The 24853-nt window shown below is 41.0% G+C and overlaps 1 protein-coding gene across 1 annotated transcript in view; it reads left to right on the top strand.

Annotated features, from left to right (window-relative positions):
* The window catches only part of ETNK1 (ethanolamine kinase 1), a 181856-nt gene extending 177706 nt beyond the window's left edge, over positions 1-4150 (top strand). The window contains exon 8 of the mRNA XM_086920366.1: positions 565-4150. Within this exon, the coding sequence (XP_086776492.1) occupies positions 565-637 (73 nt within the window). The 3' untranslated portion in view covers positions 638-4150. The remainder of the gene's footprint in view (positions 1-564) is intronic.
* The last annotated feature ends 20703 nt before the right edge of the window (positions 4151-24853 follow it).

Raw genomic sequence — 24853 nt, 5'->3', positions numbered from 1 at the left:
AATGACAATGCCATTTATTTATCTGTTTTCAACACCAACACATAAATACAAATTTTGTCATTTACAATGCCAATAGCTCTAACTTTTCCAAAGGCGAAACCATTGCATTGTAAATGCTTGTTTCATTTTCCAAACTGAGGGGGTGGGGGTGGTGTTTCAGTTTGAAAAGGCAAACAGCTGGATGGTGGTCTGCTGTTCCTTGCAGGCCACCATTCCTATGTTTGTAGTACGTCAAAAGGGCCAGATGGCGACCTGCCAAATTAATTTTCATATGCAAGATCGTTCTTATCTCTAGCCACATGCCACCTGGCTCAACTGGAAATTTCGAGATGCAACTTATTAGTACAGAGGTTGCATTGCAAAATTAACGGCTGGCTAGAAAACTGTAGAATGCAGTATACAACCACTTATTTGTGACTTGTCCTTTAGTCTATCTGGCTCACAGTTAAATATTTCACCGTTTTATTCTGGGAGATAAAAGTATAAGAATAATTATTAGTTGAGCAAGCAAAGTTGATGTTTAATTTCTAATGTGTAACATATGTTTATCTTTATTTTCTATAGGTATGCAATAGTTCGCCTTAACCAATACTTCAAAATGAAGCAAGAGGTCACATTGTTAACTATTCCAGAGTAAAGGAAGCTTTCCGCGCTTGCCCTGGTTTGATGAGCAATCCGCCTGACTCCTTTCTTGGAAGAGGATTGTACAGCTTAATTTTGATATGTTTTGGAATGTTTATTTGCTGTTTTGCTACAAACCGACCCTCTTGTCCTGAAAACAATACATAATTAATTTGCCCTTTAATGTTCTACGAGGCTGTTGTCGTACAGCAGTAGCGCCTTCAGTTTTCTCTATTTTGAAGTTCTCCTAAGATGCCTTTTAATGGTGCTTTTGTACTTTTGGAGAGACCACAACAAGGTTAAATGAACTAAAAAGTTAGTCTTTCTAAAGTCTGAAATAGAGTGACTCGTTTTTTTTGTTTCAGGATGAACGTTGGGGATGTACTTCTAAACATATAATTGAGCACTTTGTGTACTTTTTTGGGGAAATTTGACTCCCTTCCTTCGAAGCCTAAGTAGTAGAAATGTCCGGCCCAGACCACAAGGAAAGGTCTTTAAAAAAAATAAAAATTGCCCAGAAGAAATTGCCATTCCAGTGTAGGGGAGTCATTGACATTGTAATTTAACATATTTTAAAAAATTTATTTATTATAGGTTTAACATAATTCAAGTCCTGCATCTTTCTTTGTTTCTAAATGTTCTTCCAAAGGAAGAATTTGTCTGGTCATTTGTATTTTAACATACTTACTGTTGTGCTCATTAAATTTAGATATTTCACTGTCTTTTACTTTACTGTATATGATAATTGTGCATTCAGGATGATGAATGATTATTTTCTCTAAGTACCCAATATTGATACACATGTTTTACATGCGAGTTTGTAAAATAGATTAATTTATTAAGCCAGTGTGCAGCATATGCCTGATCCATTATGCAATTGCTGCAGTATTTGCTCAGTGTATATTTCTAACATAAATTTGACTTTGTGCAGAACTACATGTTAAAAAAGTGAACTTCTTTATGACATATCCTATTGTTTAGAATAGGCGTGAAACATTAATTTCTGTGTACATTTTATACTAACTGGAAGGTTTAAAATACCTCCGCATAATGTTTGTTGCGAGGCATCTTATTATTCTTATCAAAGTTATTAAAATGCCGCACCTCTTAATTGGCCAGTCCCTAAGTTACTAGTAATGCAATCACAAAATCAACCTAAAAATCTCCATCTAATGTTTTAATCTGCTGAAACGCTATTATAAATGTGTGTTGGCATTGTTAAAGGCACTTTGATTTGTGAAGACATAAGGATATAATCCTGTTCAGATTTTTATTGAGCAGAATACGGTTTCGTAAAGTTAGTTTTCTTGATCAGATTTCATGAGGCTCACTAAAAAATTTTCAAATATTAAATTATTTTTGTGATTATTGAAATGATTAAACTGACAACAGTTTTACATTTGAACAATTTTGAAGGTTACTTATTAGCACTGAGCTAGCTTTCCTGACCAGTTAAGAATGTTGTAAAGTAAACATATCAATGGGTACGTTTAACAGATGTTGCATTGTTAAAGTGAAACTTGCATAACTTTTCAAGCAACTGGCTTCTCTAAGGCTTCGTTTGTATTTATTTAAACAATGTTTACAGTAGTTCATGGTGGTATTGTACACCGATTGGAGAATGGTTTATTTTTACTATTTCATTGTTGACACTGTGAAGACATGTGGCACAAAGTTTGCGTATTAGATATTGAGAAGCACATCTTGGAAAACATATTCTGTTTGCACTCATGCTTTGAGCAAGCCTATTCTCGTTTTCGATTTGATGTTGGACCACTGCAGTCTGCTTTAAACACATTTGATGAAGAAAAATACAGTTGTAAATAGTATTTGCTGCCAGTGGTGCACAGAAAAATGTTTTGATGACCATGTTGAATCTTCACTGCACTCAATCAATTGTCCAAACGTTTTTCTATTTTGTTGAAAAAAATACTTCTTTCTTAGTTGACGTGAAAAGCAAAGGTTAGAGTGCAAGCGTCGTTGGGGATGGTTTAGATATAGCACAGCATTTCTTGCTTCTTACTATTTCAATGACTTACTAGGCAAACATACAATGATATCTAATACACATCCCTATGACTACAGTTTGCAGTCTTTCTGGTAACCGTTTACTCACAATGGATGACACTATTTTCCTAATTTTATGGGTATTTTATTTTAGAACTTTGTTTTCCATAATTTTCAATGAATACATAGCCCCAGAAACGTCACCGTGTGATCCAGCCTTTATGTAGAAATTTTTACTTTAAAAAAAATCCTAAATGACTTGAATGCTACAATTCAAATTTGAAGTTAACAATGTAAATAGAAAATTCGTAGTGGCATTCATGCATGCAGAGAATACACCCATGAATAATAGACCATAGTGGCCTGTTTGCTTTTGTAAAGCAGAACTGAGTAAAGCCTTTTTTCTTCTTTAATGTGTAGCAATTTGTATATACAGCCTTGTAAATTACCATTTGTATATTCATGTGAATTGTAAATTGCCTATGGATTTCTGTATTGCATTGTGTTCTATTCCTTTGTAGAAATGTTTCTATAAAGAAGAAATGAGACTTAGCATCTATTTTCCTGAACCGCAAATACCCATAGTGCAATATTCCAAAGAATGTAATGGTTTTGTATCAGTAGATATACTGCTATCCATAATATATTTTTAATGCTTTTTTTCATGAAAGCAATGTACATGGACCATTCTCTGAAGTCAATAAGTTATTGATCTAGAGTTTGTTGTGCGACATACACATACACAGAATTGCAGAATTTAGCATGCTGTTTATTGTAACTGAGAATGGGGAGAGTCCATGCCTCTCAAGCTCAAGAAGTGAAGCCTCAAGGGGGTCATTGTGCCCCTCCCCTTCCTAAACAATTATAATAAATAGCTTATTATGGTCTGCACATGTGCATATATGTTTTATGCCAAGTCATTTTCATGTGTTTCTTTTTAACATAAGGTATTTAAGCAAAACCAGAATGTGAGGGGTTACAATTGTGCAGTAAGGAAAGCCACATTGAAGAGACCTTGAGAGAATTATTTTCACATGTAAAGTAATTGTAACATGCAATATGTGAAGCAGTATAGAATGATTTTATGCTACTGTGGTGAAAATGGAATTTGACCTTTGCACTGTTCTAATAAATTTATGAATGTGTTTATTAGTACAGTTGCTCTAAATAACATGAGTCATTGATCCACATGCATTTTCACTGCGTGTGTGTGTATATGTATACACACATACCCACACACCAAGAGGTTTCTTTTTTTTCATTGCTACTTTAGTTTTGTCTATCAAATGCTGAAAGACAGTAAACTGATTAATGCATCCAGAGTTTTTCACCATTTTAGAAATTTTATTATGCACCAAAATATAGTGAAATGACTCAGTGAGGCATTAGGAAAATAAAATGGCGTTCTCTCTTGGTTGACATTGTGTTTATCCTTTCTTTAAGATACTTTTTTTTCTGTAAGGAGTGCACTTGAATTACAACCAAGCTGTGCTTTGAATTAAATAAAAATAAATAAAATACATAATTATACATGTCTGTACATACTGTTAAGTCTCCAGTGTCAAACTTGAACAGTGTGAATCAGGTAAAAAAATTAAAAAAAAGGAACAAACTGATTTGAAAGATAATAAAGGGGGCTGGGGGAACTAGTATTGACATACCCATAACCTTGTGTTTTTTTCTGGTAAGGTGCTGGATTTTGTGTCGACTAAAAACATAATAGAAATGTGTTATGAGTACCCACCTAGATCTTTGCTATATAATGAATACTTGTCTTTCTCTTAAAATCTCTTCTTTTCTCCTACCACTGCAGATCAGTTTCATTAACACATCATTAGTATTTTAAGATAATGTGTGTTAATAGTAATTGGTCCTTATTTCATACAGAAGCATAAAGTTCTTCTTGGTTTAGTTTCGTGATGGTCTTTGTTTTACTCCGCATTTATTGGACACTGAGCTATTCGTTTATCACCATTGAAAACAAAATATCGGTCCTCTCACATGTAACCAAAAATATTCTAGTGTCCTTGATGAGCATGATTTTTACTATCTGCTTACATCGTGTTTTCTTCCATCCCCAAAATATCGGTCCTCTCATATGTAACCAAAAATATTCTTGTGTCCTCTTGATGAGCTTGATTTTTACTATCTGCTTACATCGTGTTTTCTTCTATCCCCAAAGCATCATTGTTATCTATTGTGTTTTTATTCCCTGGATTTTTAAATGCAGTGAAGCTATTTCATTTTGACTGTACACTGAAGGCCTGATTATTGCGTCAATTGGCTGACATTTGTTCACATAACTTATACTTCCAATCTTCTATTGATGATGGTGCCGACATTTTGAAACACTAGGTCTTAGTGAAGAAATTACATCAGGCAGTGAGTACCCTTCGGCCATATTTGTGTACAGGTGCATATCGGCCATAAAGCTAAAAGAGCTTCATATCTCTCCCACTGCGAGGAGAGCCCCTGACATATTGGCCTTTGGTTTTCACTGTGTGCAACGCAAAATTGATGCAGTGCAGCCAATCAAGTTGTTATGAATTGTTCGCTCGAGTAGTCAAGCTTCTGGTGCCAGATAGCGTCGCTGACGGTTTAATCCTCCAGTCTGATCAATACTTCCTCGCTAGAACGTAATTCTACATCAAGCACTTCATGATCACCCACCACAGTTGCAAAACATATTGCCTTGAACTGTAGCTTTGAACTAATCCCATTCATGTGCTGTGACTTGAAATTGAATTCAAAATAGCTGTATACTATCTTGAACAGTAGCAGGAAACACCTAATCTAGCAGCGAACGCTGAAGCTTCCATGTAGGGATAGGAGGAATGTGTCTTTCCACACCAGAGTCACACTATCAGAGGGTTGTGGTCAAGAGATTGTTTAGCCCCAGTAGTCAGTCCATGCAAACAGCGAATAGAAGGAGTATATTTTCAAGCCAGCTTGACGCTGTCAGCAAATGTCTTTCAAGGATGATCGGTGCAACCATAAGGCTTAATGTTTAGCGTTACTTGCAGTCTGCACTTTAGGGAGAGGGGGAGCAGAGTTGTATATAGCATGCTATTGTTACTATTGTAGTCCCTACGGAGTATCCATGGGACATTTACCCATTGTGCCAACTCTGCTGACAAATGATCCCAGGAAGCGGCTTGGTCAAAGTTGAGGGCATAAATGCTACCCAGCACAAGCAGCCTACCATCAAGACTCTCCTCCACCAAGACCTATCTCCCCTCCTGATCTGTAACAGCTGAATACTGTAGAAATGGAACACTAGCCCTTATTCACATCTGCTTGCTAGTAGAAACCTTATAACAGCATGTTGCAGGGCTGGCTTTTGGCATTGGCGAGCTGGCTCCCATCTTAAGAGGGTTTCATAGAGCTCTATGCATTAAGGAAATGCTCTCGCTTGGCTCCAGTGTTTCATGTCAAAATGGCTATAATCCTTTAGTTAACATGTCATAGACTGTTTTTACCATCCCATGAGTCCCCTTCCTGGCCCTCCCTTCTCCTTCGCTGACATACATCAACACCACCTCATCAGCGTTGACTGGAGCAAAGCGGGGGGTAATTCAGGGGAGTTGGGTAGTGTGCAGAGATTTTTGTGTTCAGAGGTCAGTCCATAATCAGCCAAGGACTGTCTGTTGAACACAGAAGGGGCTACCTACTGCCTTATTTTACTTACCTACTGCAAGGGTGCCAAATTTCTTTCTGCCCAGGGTCGTATCCTAGCAAAGCTTGTAGCAGGAAACAAAAGAAATATCTGCACGCTCTGGGAGAAAACTTCCAGTGTGTTGGACTTTTTCTTCTTTTTTTGTTTTGTTTTTGGGGTACCCAACAATTTGTGAATTTGTTTTAGATAAACAAAAGCTTCCCTGAGTGGGTTCATTTAACATGCTGCTTGCAGAGAAAAGCTTTAGTGCCTTCAGCAGAGTCCTTGCAGCTCAGCACACAGATCTTGCCTTCCCACCAGAAATCTGTGTGATGCCATACACCATACTTAATGGGGTACTAAGGCATTTTTCTGAATTGCATTTCAGCGAAACCTTGTCTAGCATTCACTATATAAAACAAAGTATAAGAATGAATACATTAATGTATAAACACTTATAAAGCATAAGAAATAGCTGGGAAGATACCCTGGTATTATCGGAGAAAAAAGGAATGGAAAATCAGACAAGAAATTGGGAGCTTATAGGAAAGATACGTTGTCAAAGCTTTCCTGAATGCAAGAATATAGATCTGAACACAGGTGGGATACTTTTCAGGCATTCATTTTCATGAAAGACCATTATCTGTCCATCAGTTTGGATCATTTGATATGAGGCATCATCAGGAAGTGAGCGGATTAAGAAATTGAATATTGGGAAAGTACGTACCTCATATAACGAGTGAATTAAAGTCCTGCTGTAAGAAACTGGGTTACTAGTTGAGTGGGGTGAACCCCTACTCAAGCAGCAACCACAATCCTTGCCAGGGTAAAGTCACAAGCAAATCCCAAATTAACCTCTGCTCAACCTTCAAGTAGTTTGGCACAGAGTAGCCTGGTGTAACTTAAAGGCCATGTTTAGGGGGCTGGCTTAGTATATGGTGCAAGCTTATTTAAGTGAAGCACCGTGCACTAATCCAGACAACCCTTATAGTGATTTAGTGGTCATATACAACCATAGAAAACTCTCTTAATTGGTAGCTGTGGAGAGCAGCCTTCAGGCTTAGTCCAGAAGTATTGTTAAGCAGCTTGTTTTACCAGAACTAATCGTACAGTGTACAGGAATCCAAAGGTGAGGTTGTGGTTTCAGTTGTCTTTTATTCAATCATATTAGACACCCCCCTTCACCAACATGTGTCCAATCTATTGCTGGTCCAATCACAGCAGACTTCATCCGGGCTTTATATTCAAACTGATTTGAATTTAATACATTTGCTCAGATCTAAGATTTCCACATTAGATTCACGTGCCTTTTCATAATCCTTTTTCTGTATCAAGAAAAATAGTGTGGTGGTGATTTGTGAAGTTCTGTCAGTAACGTTCTCTTGTATCGAGTCCGCAGAGTATGCGCGACTAGCGAGGTCACACCGGTCGCGCGTGCTCTGCCACACCACACTATTTTTCTTGCAACAGAAAGAAAAGATTATGAGAATACGCATGAATCTAATGTGGAAATCTTCAATCTGAGCACATGTATTAAGGTCAAATCAGATCGAATATAAAGCCCTGACAAAGTCTGCAGTGATTGGAACAGCAATCTATGAAACAAAGGCGATGGGGCATGTCTAATATGATTGAATAAAAGACAATTGAAACCACAACCTCTGGATTTCTGTGTGCTTGGAGACATAGTTGTTTGCTCATTTTGGACCCTGTCCAACTGAGAAGAGGATGGCTCCTTCTCCTGAAGCCCCTGAAGATTCATGGATTTTTGAATGAACAATTTTATGTACTCCCCATAAGACTAGTGTGGTAGAGTGCGCCAGTTAAACCTATCCATCGCCTCATTGTTTTTCTAATCGTACAGTGTAGGCTAAAAACAAAATAATCATACAGTGTAGTTATAAAAATATTTATATTTATTTACACTCAGTAGCACGTTGGTATATCTCTAGTATCCGGAGATATGAACACCATGCACACAATATTTCAAAAGGAACCAGGTAAGTATGCGCAAATACACAGTGGTCTCTAGGAGGAGACCAACAATCTAATAAAGAAGTGGAATGTAAACTGCGACCGTAATCGAGACTTGGACCAGAAGACTCAGAAATAACGCCACGGAGGCCATGTGCAGAGTAGAAACACAGCTGTGTACTCGATGCAATTCAATGGGGAAGTTGTGTTGCAGTTTTGAAGAAGGACCCTTATTTATTTTATATAGCCCCAGTGGACCTTGAAACCCAGTGGAAGATTGAAAGTTGGAGAGTCAACATACATGTGGATACCCCAGGGACCAGGATACCTACACCAGGGAAGCCAGGGTGCATAGGTATGGGGTGACGTAGACCACAATGGAGGACTTCAGTGAAGATGCCGCTGGCAAAGAAGGTGAAAAAATCTGGTGGCGGAGACGTTGTCACTGCAGCTGTGCAGACCAGGCAACGCTGTGGAAGACTAGGAGCTGTTAACGAGCTGTCCCACGACGGAAGTCGAGAACCAGAGGGTCACTGTCCGGCGGGAGCAGCAACAGATTTGGTAAAAGGAGGTGCAGTGTCTGGACCAGCAAGGTCCAAGGGAATCACCAAGTGTAGGAGAGTCGGAGCAGGCCTGATCAAGCAGGGGAGCCCACTGAAGCCAAAGACCCTCAAGAGGAACCACAGGCCGAAGGCACATAAGTTGAAAGAGAACCTTGAGCAGTTAACCAAGGATGCAGGCCCAAGGTGTAGAAAAGACAGTGCAGGCTTCAAGGAAGTTGGGACCTCAGGAGCAGCAAACCGGTCAGCTTCGTTACGATGCCTGCAGATGCCTTCACTCTAGGGGAGATGGCCACAGGCCGGGAGAATAAACTGGATATGAAGCACAGGCGAAGCAGAAGACTACCAGGATGCCGAGACCAGGAGCAGCAGGAGGCTTCCTTGATGCAGTCTTGGTATCAAACTAATTTCTACGAAGTGTCAGATGTTCTGACTGTTGAAGTGAAAGTGGTTTTGGATCTGAATCTTGTCCCACAATGAATCTGAAGAACCGGCCGCAGGGAAGCCGTTAATTACCCTTGGAAAAGGGTTTGGATGATTCAGTGATCCCTTCCAGAGGAGAGACTGGAGAGAGGGGAGGGTACTCCAATGTCCTTTGTCCAGTTGCACAGGCTCTGAACTGGTTCCAACTGGAGAATGCAAGGAGGGCACCAAATGTACCCTTCAAAATAGTCTGGCAAGCGCCCCCACCCTAAGCTCTATCTGGGGAGGGGGGGTCTACCTTCCCTTGCTCAAGCTGGGCTCAGCAGCAGGAGGGCAGAATCATGTCATGTCTGTGGTTGGCAATAGCAATCTTGCTGTTAGGCCCTGGAAGGCTGATCTGGGAATAGAGGGTGGGGGGGTACTCTAGGAGAACCCCCCCAGTACATGGGATCCTACATCCAACATTGGAATCTGTTTAGGTAGGATTCCAATATGTTTGATACCAAACATGACTGATTTTGGTGCAGCCAATATATAGTTAGACACCTCGTAATTGACTTGAAGTCCACTATATGTATGAAATGGCTGACCGCACTTAGAAAACCTGGAGAATCGACTGGGGTTTGTAGGGAGGATCCTGCTCATGCAGGCCCACCTCACAATTATAACCTAGCACCCTGCCTTCAGAATTGAAAGGCCTACCTTAGGCGTGACATAGGTTTTAAATTGCAGTGACCTGTTTTGTGTGGTGCCAGCACCAGCTCACACAGGCTCCAATGGCTGGCCTGTAGCCAGTTAGTGGTCTCTCATGGGCGGCATAACACATGCTACAGTCCATGATAGAGCCCTGTTGTACCTATGTCCTGGGTACCATATACTAGACTTGGAGGGGTACACCAGTAGCCAATGTACTCACCATAGTCTAATTTAGGTAGAGCACAGTGACTGGGGTCCGGATTTGCAGCATCCCAGTCAGACGAGTCAAAAAGTGGGAGTAACCTTGAAAGTAGATCCTACTTTCTGACACACCCCCTCCCCACTATCAAATGAAAGGAGATTAGACTAACTGCCCAGTTGAGTGTTCATTTTCTAAGTGGAAATATCTGGAGAGTCCATCTGTGTTGGCATGGCTACTCCCAGGTCTGTGTTCCACAAAAAAGTCCATCCCCTGTATGGAAATGAACCACTTAAACAGCTTGATTTGTCACCCTTCATCTTTTTAAGCCATAAGAGGGGCGGGCTTATGGTCTGTCTGAACAAAGAAGTGAGTACCAAACAAGTATGGTCTCCAGTTCTTCAAAGCCCAGACCACCGCAAAGGTCTACCTCTCAATAGCTGACCAATGTTTCTCCTTGGGGTCAACCTTCTGCTTATAATAGCTACTGGTTGGTCCTGGCACTCTGCTTTACGTTGTGACAAAACCGCTCTTACCCCTATCCCAGAAGTATCTGTCTGGACTGTAGTGTAGTTCCTATTTTCCCAATAGGCTCTGCGCATTGGAATAACATGAACAGCAGTGTAGACGTAGCACTGAGGTCATCCAGGTCTCTACTGTCTATGTTAGACTTAATTTAGGTTTGCGCCAGCTAGCTCAGAGGTCACTAGAAACTTTCTTGAATGAATAGGGAGGGATGAACTTCCCTGATTCAGCCAAGAAGGGATTCAGTTTCTGACAACCGCATAAACATGATAACTTTGCTCCCTCAGAATAAGAGTGTATCTCTAGAGTCGTGTGAAAACAATAAGCAGCTATTTCACTCAGTCAACCGTGCATACTTAGTTTCACCAGAGTGCAGAGAAATAAAGAGACAGGCATTTTCAATAAAAGGTGTTATTTATTGAGCAGTCTTCTTTCACATGCAAGAGAAATGAATTGCCACAATTGCAGTACTTATCATAAAGTAAAGTGCGTACAGTAAAAGTAGTATTATGAAACAATACTGTAAAAGCATTGATATGGTTTCTTAGCCATATGATACTTTAAAATGGATAAAATATATACATACATAAAAACATTGACTAACATACTCAACTGGTGCTTCTAACTACGCCTACCCCGGTGTACCTGACCCAAGCCTAATACTTGGGAAGGAATAAGTAAGTAGCAGTTTAAGTTAAGTTGGTTAAGATTGTTTTGCCAAGAATCTGCATCAAGAATTCTCTTAAGGATTTTAGTCAGCTCCGTACCTTGGTAATAGAATGTGGGAGGTCTGGTATCTTTCTTCCAGACTCGATCTCCCAGCAACCCGCAAGGGTAGGCTGGAAACACCGGAGCTAAATGTTCTCGGCTGGAGAAAAAGACAGCGTCTCTCTCAGTGCGTCAAAACGGGCAGGGCGGCTTCCTCGGGCTCTCGCATCAGCTGGGCTCTCGGGCAAGTAGATAGCCGCTCTGCTCCAAACCACTGTGTTTGCTTAAGGCAACCGTTGGTATATTTATACCTGAAAGGTGCCGAGGTTGACGTAAGGTTGGACATAAGACGTCACTAAGAACTAACAGTTCTTTCTGGACTCCAGGAGTTCTTGTTCAAATCAAAACAAAAGCAGGGGGGGATTTCCCGGGCTGCTGGAGGCTTGGTTTGTTTAAAGAACGTGTTGTGCTTTCTAGGAGTTGATGGGAGTAGCCGTGCTGTGCTTTGGACTGCATAGGTGATTACTGAATATGGATATGATTCTTATGCCTTTATAAGGATATTATTGGTTTTTACTGCATAAGGGCATGAATCGGGAATATCGAATTAGGGTCCTAGATAGAAATACAACACCCACTACACGGATTAATGTCCATCATTACTAAAAAACTAAGCAATAGTAAACATATAACGATGCATGTGTGTTTTTCAACCCACCCCAAAATACATATTTCGCATTAAAAATGATATATGGTAAATACATGAAAATGTGTTGGTACTGTATGCTTTTCAAGCAGTGTCATCATTCAGTTAAATGCATATATATATATATATATATATATATATATCAGCTGAATGAATTGCGAAAATTACACATGAAATGGCTCTGAATACAGAAAAGAAGGTCGAGACCATTCCATCACATATTTATACAAAAATGCTGTATATGTGCTAGAGGCTGAGGTAAAATATTGTCTCTAGTATCCTAAAAATAGAAGCTCTGTTTTCTAAGAATAGTTCTACTTTAAGCGGAGAACCATGTGCCAAAAAAAAGTAACTATTTTGGAAAATGTTAAAAAAATAATTTTGCTTTCAAGGGAAAAAGTAGTTCCAAATATATTCGGTAGCTTTGTTTATCAAAACTGAAGGCCGAATTCAGAGTTCAGGGAACGCTGTGTGCTTGTTAAAATATTTTCATTCTCGTTGCTCAGGGGAGAACATCATTTCAGACAGACTTGCAAAAAATTGGTCTACAACATCAGGTGAAAGTTCGACCAATGCTCACAGAAGGTTGTACCTGTTTGGTGCTGCTTTCCTCTCGTACCTCACCGCCACCAACTCGTAGTGGTGAGGTCTCAACGAATGCCGTCATCAGAAAAGGTAGCCGCTGGGGACAACACGATGCATGAGTCGTTACAGGACCTAGCAAAGTATCGATATCCATTGATACTGCTGATGGTAGTGTAAGACAGACGTCCAACACGCATTCTTCTCCGCATAGCAGACATCGAAGCACAGGTAAGATGCAATCTTGCCAGATCGGTCTGAATGAAAGAAACCAGGTTGTACTCGGATCTCTTAGCCCGGCCAATCCGAGGACCTTAGTGATACGGTCTCGGTATCGTATTGCTAGGATAGTTTCTTCCATTGTTGCTGGAGTCTTGTCTGTGGATTGGCTTGCCATATCGGTGCAGAAGGAGCAAAAATAAAATTCCTGTCACGAGTCCCAGGATTAAGGGTAGGCCGCCAAAGACAGAATGGACAAAATTCGGGAAAATGCCCAGAACTGTTTCAAAGGGTGCTATCAGTCCCGATAAAACTGTCTTAAATACATGTGCGATGCCACTGGTATCAGACATGTTTAAGATTCGGCTTAATATTTCTACGAAATGCATGGGGCAATTTGTCGATAAAAGGGAATGTATCTCTGCTGATGCCCTTGCCATTTGCAGATCATACGTTTCTTTGGATGACGTTAAAGGCACAGTTGTCTTTAAAAGAATAGACTTCATTCTGCTTAAAATATCAATTCGAATAGAAGAGATATTCAACGAAGGCCATAACGCAGCCCCCATATCTAGATTGCTGTGTGGATACAATACTTGCATACAGCAAACGGCCCTGGAGGTTACGGTTGTCAGATAGGCTTTTGCTGGCAGCATGCCACAACAGCTGTGGTCACTTATTAAAACGTAACTGCCGTTAGAAAGCTGTTTAAAAAATGGCTCTATCTGATTTGCAGGCGTGCCATGCAGGTGACATGAAAGGTTATTTGAAGACCCTTCACAGGCTCCATGCTAATTAATACCTTGACACAGAAGTGTACCGCTTAGTGATTTTTTACAATTGTTACCACTAAGGAATACTTCCTTTTTCCCTTCACTATAACATCTGTGTGTGTATAAGGTAAACTAGGTTGATTTGATGTATTCTTTACCCAACCTTTCATACTGGCCCACAGGTATATACTTTTGGCAGTATTTAAACTGGAAAGTTGTTATTGGAATTGTAATTGTTCCGTGTATTATCCATTCAATGACATGTCTCTCTGACATTGTCAATGGTAATCTCTCGAGTTTTTCAATGCTCAGAATCGTATAGTCTGCTCCTTTTTGTGCCAAACTGATTTGTTTATCAGTAAGGTTAAAGATACCGAATAATGACGTTGTGTCGATTAAACGCCATGGTACGTAGCCTGAATGCAGATTTTGCAACGTCCAACCAAGCTGTACAATAGAACGTAGTTGAGAGTGACCATGTTGTAACATTAGTAAGTCCTGCTCTATTATATCGAAAGCAGATGATACAATGCTGTCCAGTGAATATATTCTGGAGGACAGAGTAGTTAACCCATTGTCCACTACAGAAAGTTATTTTTCCAAATTTATACAATCAATTTCTCGTATTTTTCTGTTTCAATTTGGATTACTTTCCAAGCTTCGTTGTACGCAGCGTATATACCGGCTGCTATGAAACGTTTTTGACGCTGTTTGCGTGGTCCCAATACGAAATCACACAAGTCAGCACCGTCTTTAAGTAAAGTCAAGTGTTGCTTAATTTCAGCCAGTGTGGATTTCTCTAGCCACTCAAGGCATAGTTTCCCTACACTGTATGTTGTAACTATCCCTGGATGTTGTCTCTGGGAGTATCTTGGGTCTAGCCTGGTCATTTTTAACCCCTGTGTTTTGTTCAGGAATCTACCTTGACAGTTATTTGTGTCTGTTGGCCAGATCAACCACTTTTTCCAATCAGGATGTGTTCTGTTTTGGTGTAAAATATGGGATACGTCTATCTCCACATCTGTAGTGCTGTCACTATCAGTTATGGGTTTCGGAATAGGCTGGGTATTTAAGTCTTTTATCTTAGCTAGGCCAAGACAAGTAGTTTGTTGAATTGTGTCATTCAAGAAAATCATTTGTTCTGGGATCATGCAGGTCCTAAATAATGCTTCTAGGCATTGTACTTGCCAATCTTTGGTACCCCAGATCGTTTTGCTTTCAATTGTGTTTTTCCAAAATTCCAAACCAAATGTAGACATTTTGTCATACAATTTTTCAGAATAAATCAATTTAGTATTTGTCAACATTGTTTTCATTCCTGTCCTAGTTAACATTTTCAAATAAAACGTTTCTGGATCACTGTTGTTAAACCCTGAGAAGTACTGGAATTTCTCATAAAATGTTTTCGAGCTGCCTTTTGGCGGAGTTGGACAGTGTTCCCATTGGTTATACGATAAAACATTTCTAGGCTGAGCAGTTTTATGCAAATAGTGATCCCCAAAATGGTTATAACAGTATAACTCTTCATAATTCGATGAACCCTGTAAGTAATCATGGTCTGTAAATTTGGCTGACATTACTAAATCTGACATCAAATTATTAATGTTTTCAAAGTCCCAATCATCAGAAAAGGTACTGGGTCTCACAAAGTCACTTAATGAAACCTTGAACTGGTGTGGATATTTAGAGAGCTCAACCGGTCCGAAAATGTCATATTTAGTTCTGTCCCATGCTACCCCACCGGGTATTGGATTGGCTGAGATGTTTACTGATGACAGTTCTCTTTTCTCGATGAGGGAGGATGTGTGAGGCTTTAGGACCAAGTTGATGTTCTGACTTGCTGTGTCCATTGTACTATAATTCCCATCTATGAATTTTCCCAAACATAGAATCATGATGAGCCAAAGCAGGAGAGTAAGTACACTTAACACAATCCAAAATTCAATCCATGGTGAAATCAGATATGTTTCTTTTAGTTGGTGAAAAAGTTCAATTACTTTGTTTTTGAAAGTTTCTGTTGCAGGCGTTTCTTCATGCTTGCTTTGATCTTCAGAAAAGTCGGCGAAGTTGATGAAGTAGCCAGATGCAGTTCTGTCAATTGTTGGAATTATTTCCGGATTTTCATTTGCTTTTGCATTTGTCTTTGTTTCAGTAGCATAGTCAGAAGCTACATCATTGTAGACTGGTGTTTCTTGACGAACTGTTGCAATTTGGGTTTCAAGAGGCACGAGTTCCATGGCATTACTGCATAGTCCTTTTTTATTCACTGTAGGTTTATCAAATGTGATTAGTCTCTCAGTATGAGCCTCTTTGATTGTTGCAAATTTCGGTACTCTGCTATTTCTTGGGAGTCCACTGGGCCTACTACTTATTATTGGCCACATGATTGTGGTTTTACCAGGTCGATGGATACAACTCTGTTCTCCTTTTTACCAGCAAGAGGCGATAGTACAACTGATCTTGTTCCGCTGACTGCTAAGACAGGTACTGCTTTTCTGTAAGAAGGCCCAAATTCCTTCTTCACCGCGATCTTCTCTCTTACCAGATCTCCAATCTTTGGAATCCAGACATGTCTTGCTGGGACAGGTGTTTTTTCTTCAGTGGCTGTCGGCAGTTGTTTCAACTTTCTGTTACTCAAAGTTCTTGTTTCATTTAAATCCTGTAAAACATCCAAACGGTCTTTGATATCAAAGGATTTTTCTTCTACCACTGAAGTGTGACAATCAAGATCCTGAATGTGCATTCTAGTGCCGAACAATAGTTCGTATGGAGTGAGAGTTTTTAGAGAATTTCTTGGCAGATTATTAAGACTACGTTGGACACTTGTTAAATGTTTGACCCACCCAACAACCGAACCTAATACCCTCGCCGTTATAGATTGCTTTATGTCCTGGTTTTTTCTTTCCACTACCGCATTTCCCTCAGGATGGAAGGGAGAAGAGTACCGCAATGCAATGCCCATGCTGTTCATGGCCTCTTTGTAAGCTCGAGAGCTAAACGCAGGACCCTGATCAGAATGTAGCATGCCAATTGCGAATGTGCTGATAAAGACTCGCAAATCTTTTATAACAGTTCTGGCGTCAGCCGAGCGCTGGGGTCTACTTTTTAAGTGGATTCAATCTTAATAATTATGGGGACGCATTTCTCCGGCTGGATTTCTGCGCTATAGATAGCCTGATGCTATCTATAATAGTGGTATCTGGGCTGTTGTCTGGTCCGGTTCACAACTGCGATCTCTGTTGCAGTCTTCACAATTTCTTGCAAAGTAGTAGATATCTACGCTCATTCCCGGCCACCAGTACTTTGATTGTAATTCTGTCAAAGATTTTAAAGTTTCTTGGTGCCTCGGACCCAATCCCCTGTGTGCGTCTTCAATCAAGAAAACTCTCTGGTTCGTGTTTGGAATTACTCTGTCCCCCACTCCAGGGATTTGAGCAAAAGGAACGGAGTTCGCATTAATTATGTATGTATTACTGAGTGGATAGTTGAGAGGTAAGGCTGCATAATCACCTTTTAATGAGGCTTTTACCGCCAGCATGGTTTCCCCATCTATTTGTTTTTCTGAACGCTTTTTTGTGGCTACGGAAGCCGGTTGAACCGCTGCCGCTGTGGCTGTTAGCCAATGAATTCCCTGCAACGTGAACGCCATCACATTGATGACTCAGTGCGTGTATCATGTGAGTCTTTTGTAGTTCTTTCTTTAAAAGAACTACTTGTTCCCAAAGCGTTTTATGCTTTATTGTGGCACCTGTGTCATCTTTATAATCGTTTTTACTCCATGTCTGCATGTCACTGTTGTATGACTTGACGCAGAAATACGAATCACACAGTATTAGTGTGGGGAATTCGCGATCCGCATTTTCAAGCGCCATCTTTAAAGATCTTATTTCAGCTCGCTGAGCTGAACAGTTTCTGAGTAATTCAGTTTTGGTGATCGGTTTGAATTTACCAGAGCGTCAGCGACCTTTAACAATCATGCACGCTGCATTGTAGGATTTTCTATCTACATCGTAGTGTTTTGCGTGTCTGTCCATATAGATTACGCAGGTATATTGTTCCAGAGGCAGAATTTCGATTGACCGAGGATATTCTTGTTCATATTTTAGATCTTCTAGTTTCTTTAGTTTCGGGTCAAAATAGTATTTCACGTCTTCTGTAGCAAGAGAATTTTCCCATCGTATCCATTTTGGATCTAATGCCACTGTATTCAGATTGCGTGGACTTGTTAGTGCCTCAAGGGCTGATTCTGCTGAAAAAACAGCTATTCTTTTGCCTTGGGCTAGGGTTCTTTCTCTTGTTACAGCAGTTTGAACCGCTGTCAGAATTTTTTCTGTAGAGCTGAATTTCATTTCAGCTTGAGTGTATAAATGTGATTTGTAAGCTATAGGTACCGTTTCTCCCTCATTAGAGGTCAGGTATGTGAATCCGCATCTTCCTGGGATGACTCGGATTACAAGATTGCGTATGTTTTCGCGAGTTTGTAATTTTGTTTTAGTTAACATGTCTGCAATGATCTCAAGATCTCTGTGTGTTTCTGAGTCCAATTTATTGGTTTGAAATCAGGTCTTATCAATTCATTGAGAGGTTTAACCCTCTCTGCTTAATTTAGAATGTATGTTCTTCCGAAATTCAGGAAACCTAGTATTTATTGTAAATTCTTCAGTGTTTTTGGTGCTTGGGGTACAGTACATTTCTCTAAGAAATTGTCTGCTAGGCTTTTGCCTTCACTTGATAACTCATATCCTAAAAACAGGACAGTTAGATGGGCAATTCGTGACTTTTTAAAGTTGAATTTGTAACCCTCTGATGCGAACCCAAGTATTATGGTGTTCACTCTTTTCAAGTGAATCTCCAGGTCATCATCTGTGAGATAGATGTCATTGACATATGATAATGCCTCATCATATATTTGTAGTAACTCTGTTACCCTTGCTGAGAATAATCCTGGGCTATTCTTGAATCCCTGTGGGAGTCTGCAAAATTGTTTTTGCGATCCCATTATTGAGAAAGCGGTCAAATACCTGCTTTCAGGTGCAATGTTTTGACAGAAGAATCTATTAGAGATATCTAATGTCGTTTTATATCTTTTGCGCACAATGTTATTCATTAGTGCTGCACTATGTGAGTTTTGTACTGCAAATGTTTTACAACAGGAGTTAAGGTGTCTGTAGTCCAAAACTAGACGGTATGAATTGTCTGGCTTGTATACAGGAAACCAAGGATTGTTCATTTGTGAGGTGCATGTTTCAATCACCCCTTGATATTCAAGTTGATCTAAAATCTCCCTGACTTGCTTTTTAGCTTCTTGTTTAACTGGGTACTGTCTTTGTGCAGTGGGCTGATTTTTTAACTGGATTTTGTGGTGGGGCGAATCCTCATCCCATGCTACATGATTTTTGTATAAGGCAGGAGCTTGGGCCACTGCCCATTTTTTTGACAATGTGTATTTTTTATGAATCGGAATATGATTTGAGAAGGCAGGCATAATCATTTCTTCGCCATGAGGGCACTCCCTGACAAACTCTGGTGGCCAGTCTCTTTCTGCTAGAAGGATGTCATAGCCTTTAGAAAGTTTCTCCCAAAAGAGACCTTTTATTTTCCTAGTTTTATCTCCCTCTATACGTAATGTTATCTCATATAGTTTATGGGGCACACTAACTCGTGTGTCTGCAGTTTCCACCTGAATGTATTCATTCGTGTCCACTGTCTCCAGAAGATTCATCAGGATCTTGCGAGCTATGGTCACTTTTGCTGCGCTGTCTAGCATTGTCTGTGCCCACTCGTTTTCCAGTTGTGTCCTCAGAATTCTCGGCATGTTTAATCTTAATACTTGCTACCTTCTTTCTGGGATATTGTTATTGTTTACTTTGATGAGCAGGTTCCTTGTCTTTGGACTTGACGTGCTCTTCTCTGTGTTATGAACGTCCTCTTCTTTCAGATTTCTGTGAGGAAGTCTGAAAAGATCGAGAGGGACGTGTATCAATATCTTGATATCTATCAGGTTTTTTCAAATTATCCCTATTTCTAAGCTTGTATCTTTTTTCAGAGGGCTCCCTTTGGGGAGACTAGCCTCCTTGGCCAGGAGATCTTTCTCTCCGTTGAGGAGACCTTCCTCTGGACTGGAATCGTTTTTCCCTGGGAGTGGACTGTTTACGATCCCAACTCCTTTTTGGAGTATTTAAATTATTTTTAATAAATGTTTTTTCAGGATTTTCAGTTAGTTGGGGTTTTACCGGTTTCCCATCCAAACTACCTCTTCCTAGCTCTTCATAGGATTTTTCTATGATTCTGGCAAGTTCAAATGATTGGTCTGCTATATCTGTCTCCTTCAATTTGTGGAGGTACTTTATATCATCCCTTGACAATCGAACTAATTCTCTATATGCCTTTGATAATACTTTTAGTTTAACTAGGAGTTCTTCGCTTGACATTGTTTCAATGTCTGGGTGTGTTGTGTAGCTGGCTAGAACCGGCCCGTGGCTCCTGGTCTACCTAGTGGACCGTGCCTGGTGATGTGATTTTGATGTTTTAGGGTGCCATTAAACCAGAGCAGGTGCTCTTGGTAATTTAGTGGGATTTCAACCTCCTTGAATAGGAGTGTATACATCCGGAGGTTCCTCTATTTTTTAATAGTGGAAATCTTTTGTCACAGCGTGTGCTGCTGGAAAATGTATGCATGAATAGAATACCTCTGTTTGCCGATATTCATGGGCGTCTGCCACGAATATGACTGTACCACCTCGTGATGTCAGTCCATTTTCTATAAGTTTAAGAGTTATAGTTCTCCTTACGTTGACCGGAATGAGTATAGGACTCGGGTCATTTTCTTGGAGAGTTGTGTCTTCCTCTATTAGTTGAGCTGCTATTCTAGCTCTTTCGTCGTCGCTTTCGGACATTTTATTGACTGAAATTCTTTTGTTGCAGATTGAGTTTCAAGGAAACAAAGATTAGGTGCACAATATTTTGGAACACTGTATCCTTCAACGTTGACTAAACCGAAAACTAATACATAGGATTCTCATCCTACTAAGTTTCGGCGGATATCGGTAATTGGCGGATATTAACCTTTCACCCACTCCAGACGTCTTTTGGAGTTTTTACGGGAAAAATGGGTTGTGTGTGAAAAAGCACGACTGAGTTACTCTAGTGTCTTGCGTTAGATTATCGCCTTACCAAACGTTGGGCGCCATGTAGTGTAGTTCCTATTTTCCCAATAGTCTCTGCGCATTGGAATAACATAAACAGCAGTGTAGACATAGGACTGAGGTCATCTAGGTCTCTACTGATTATGTTAGACTTAATTTAGGTTTGCGCCAGCTAGCTCAGAGGTCACTAGAAACTTTCTTGAATGAATGGGGAGGGATGAACTTCCCTGATTCAGACAAGAAGGGATTCAGTTTCTGACAACCGCATAAACATGGCAACTTTGCTCCCTCAGAATAAGAGTGTATCTCTAGAGTTGTGTGAAAATAATAGGCAGCTATTTCACTCAGTCAACCGTGCATACTTAGTTTCACCAGAGTGCAGAGAAATAGAGAGACGGGCGTTTTCAATAAAAGGTGTTATTTATTGAGCAGTCTTCTTTCTCATGCAAGAGAAATGCATTGCCACAATTGCAATACTTATCATAAAGTAAAGTGCGTACAGTAAAAGTAGTATTATGAAATAATACTGTAAAAGCATTGATATGGTTTCTTAGCCATATGATACTTTAAAATGGATAACATATATACATACATAAAACCATTGACTAACATACTCAACTGGTGCTTCTAACTACGCCTACCCCAGTGTACCTGACCTAAGCCTAATACTTGGGAAGGAGTAAGTAAGTAGCAGTTTAAGTTAAGTTGGTTAAGATTGTTTTGCCAAGAATCTGCATCAAGAATTCTCTTAAGGGTTTTAGTCAGCTCCGTACCTTGGTAATAGAATGTGGGAGGTCTGGTATCTCTTTCTTCAGGACTCGATCTCCCAGCAACCCGCAAGGGTAGGCTGGAAACACCGGAGCTGGATTTTCTCGGCTGGAGAAAAAGACAGCGTCTCTCTCAGTGCGTCAAAACGGGAGGGGCGGCTTCTGTGGGCTCTCGCATCAGCTGGGCTCTCGGGCAAGTAGATAGCCGCTCTGCTCCAAACCACCGTGTGTTTGCATAAGGCAACTGTTGGTATATTTATACCTGAAAGGTGCCGAGGTTGACGTAAGGTTGGACATAAGACGTCACTAAGAACTAACAGTTCTTTCTGGACTCCAGGAGTTCTTGTTCAAATCAAAACAAAAGCAGGGGGGATTTCCCAGGCTGCTGGAGGCTTGGTTTGTTTAAAGAATGCGTTGTGCTTTCTAGGAGTCGATAGGAGTAGCCGTGCTGTGCTTTGGACTGCATAGGCTATTACTGAATATGGATATGATTTTTATGCCTTTATAAGGATATTATTGATTATAACCGCATAAGGGCATGAATCGGGAATATCGAATTAGGGCCCTAGATAGAAATACAACAGGACAATGAAGGTTTTGGGGTAATCAAAACTTTGCAGAATAGTAGCAGTGCGCATGGCCTGCTTCAGGTCATCCAATGTATTTGTATTTGTATGTCGATTTGTAGAGCGCGATTGCTGCCCGGGGGCGTCCAAGCGCTAAGAAACCAACAGAACAAGAGGAGGTAGCCCGGTGTTATTGGGCAGCAATGAAGAGGAATGTTTTTAGCTGTTTCCTGAATGAGGTGAGATTGGAATTTTTCCTTAGGTGGAGGGGTAGGGTGTTCCATAGCTTGGAAGCGTTGTAGGTGAAAGTCCTACCGCCAGTTCTGGACTTTTTTATTTTGGGAATTGTGGCCGTGAAGGTCTGGTTGGATCGCAAATTCCTAGTGGGGAGGTAGTGTGACACTAGGTTGCGAGTGATGAGAGGACCCGTTTTCCAGAACGCCTGGTGCGCAATGCATAAGGCTTTGAATTGTATTCTTTGGGGAATGGGTAGCCAATGCAGTTTTTTCAGTCCATTTTTGACTGATTGGCGTCGAGGGATCTGAAGCAAAGTGCGCGCGGCACATTTCTGCACCGTCTGTAATCTCCGTATCGTGTACTCAGGGGCGGCGAGGTAAAGGGCGTTGTTATAATCCAGTCGTGACTGGATAAGGCCCTGAATGGCTACTTGTTTTGCCTCCATCGGTAGAAGATGGAGTACCTTCCTTAGCACTCTGAGGAGGCCGAAGCAGGTGGCTGCCAGTTTGGTAGATTGGGTACCGAAGGACAGAGATCTGTCTAGCCACACCCCAAGGCTCTTGATGCTGTCCTTTGGGGCCGGAGGGGTGCCCAGGCAGGGTGGCCATAGAGTACTGAGGGAGTTAGGGTTGGCAGGGCCCAGGAGCATAAGCTCTGTCTTGTCTCCATTCATTTTTAATGAGGAGGAGGACATCCAGTCCTTGACTTCCTCTAGGCATTTCCTCAGCCCTCCTTTTGAGGTCTGGTTAACTTCCTGTGCCAGTGAGACCACTAGCTGAGTGTCGTCAGCATATGAAATGATCTTAATTCCATACCGACGAACAACTTCAGCCAGTGGCCTCATATATATGTTGAAGAGCGCCGGGCTCAGTGAGGAGCCCTGCGGGACTCCACATTTTAATGGTCTGCTGGTAGAGGAGGAGGTTCCATCAAATACCCGAAAGGATCTGTCCTGTAAGAAGGATTCAAACCAAGACAAGGCTTTGTCCTTTATGCCGATGTTTGCCATGCGGTCCAGCAGAGTGTCATGGCTGACCGTGTCGAAAGCCGCGCTTAAGTCAAGGAGGATCACTGCCACTGATCCTCCCTGGTCCAGGATGTTTCTGGATTCCTCGGTGACCATGAGGAGCGCGGTTTCGGTGCCATGTCTTGGTCTGAAGCCCGTTTGAGTAGGATCAAGAAGCTGGTGGTTTTCGAGATATTTGATCAACTGGCTGTTGATGTGTCTCTCTAGGATTTTACCAAGCCAGGGAAGGAGAGAGATTGGCCGGTAGTTACTGAGGTTCGAGGGATCCAGAGTGGGCTTCTTTAATAGAGCTCGGACCATGGCTTGTTTCCATTGTGGCGGGACTACGCCAGTAATAATGGAGGAGTTAAGGAGGTCCATGATGACGGGCAGGGGTGATAGCCGAGGCTGACATAATGATGTCTGGCGGGGCTGGGTCCCCCGGTGACCCGGATTTTACTTTTTTTGCCAAGGACTCAAGAGTCGAGAGGTTAAGAAGAGCAAAGTGGTCCAAAGTGGGGGTGGAGTTCAGGTCAGAATGGCTTGCGATAGAGGGGGTGTTGGGAGGAGCAGGGAATGATTCATAAATGGTAGTAATTTTTTGCAGGAAAAAATCTGCCATGTTGTTGCAGTGTTCTGCGGTCTTAGTCTCATCTAGACTGGGTGGTAATTTGGTGAGGCTTTTCACGATGCGGAAAATTTCCCTGGGTTTAGATTTCGCCAGGATAATTTCGTTGGCGAAATAGGCTGTTTTGCTGGCCTTGATTTGTTCTTTATATATTTTGAGTAGTTTTTGGTATTGGATTTTGTTTTCTGGCAGAGAGTCCAGGCGCCATTTCCTTTCTGCTTGTCTACACTGACGTTTTGTAGTTCTGAGGGATTCAGAGTACCATGGAGCTGACAGCTATCTACTGAACTTTCTAAGGCATCCTTGTGGAGTCAAGATCATTAAAGGGAGTCCCAATGGACCTGTTAGAAATGGGGGTCTCTAGTTTGCAGTGGTAGGTACCTTTGTCCAAATAGGGACCCTTGCTTCTAGTCTGGATAAGGGGGTGACACACACTTTAGATAACCCCTGTTCACCCCCTGCTTGGAACGAACAGACTGACTTATCCCAAAGGCAATGTGTAGAGTATTTTTACTCTGAACACACAGTAATACAGTGATAACACCACAAATGGACACCACAGCAGTTTAGAAAAATATGGTATTGATCTAAACTCAACAAGACCAAAACGTCAAAAATTCCAACATATATGTAGTAAGAAATAAGAATATGACTTTTCAAAGGTTTTAAGTAACTGGGTCCATAGGAAACTAAGGTTGCGTGATTCTACACAAAGTACCTGTAGATGCGTCAAAATTCACATTGGTAAACAGCCGCAGAGATAGGAAGCGTCTAGAAACAAAGATGCGTCAGTTCCAGAGTCCTTGGGGAGGCGATGCAACAGTCCTGCTGCACACAGAAGTTATGCATCAAATCC

The sequence above is a fragment of the Lissotriton vulgaris genome, chromosome 1_1 (assembly GCF_964263255.1).
Source record: "Lissotriton vulgaris chromosome 1_1, aLisVul1.2, whole genome shotgun sequence".
Classification (NCBI taxonomy): Eukaryota; Metazoa; Chordata; class Amphibia; order Caudata; family Salamandridae; genus Lissotriton; species Lissotriton vulgaris.
The sequence above is the reverse complement of the archived record's forward strand: the minus strand, read 5'-3'. Positions and strand labels throughout refer to the sequence as shown.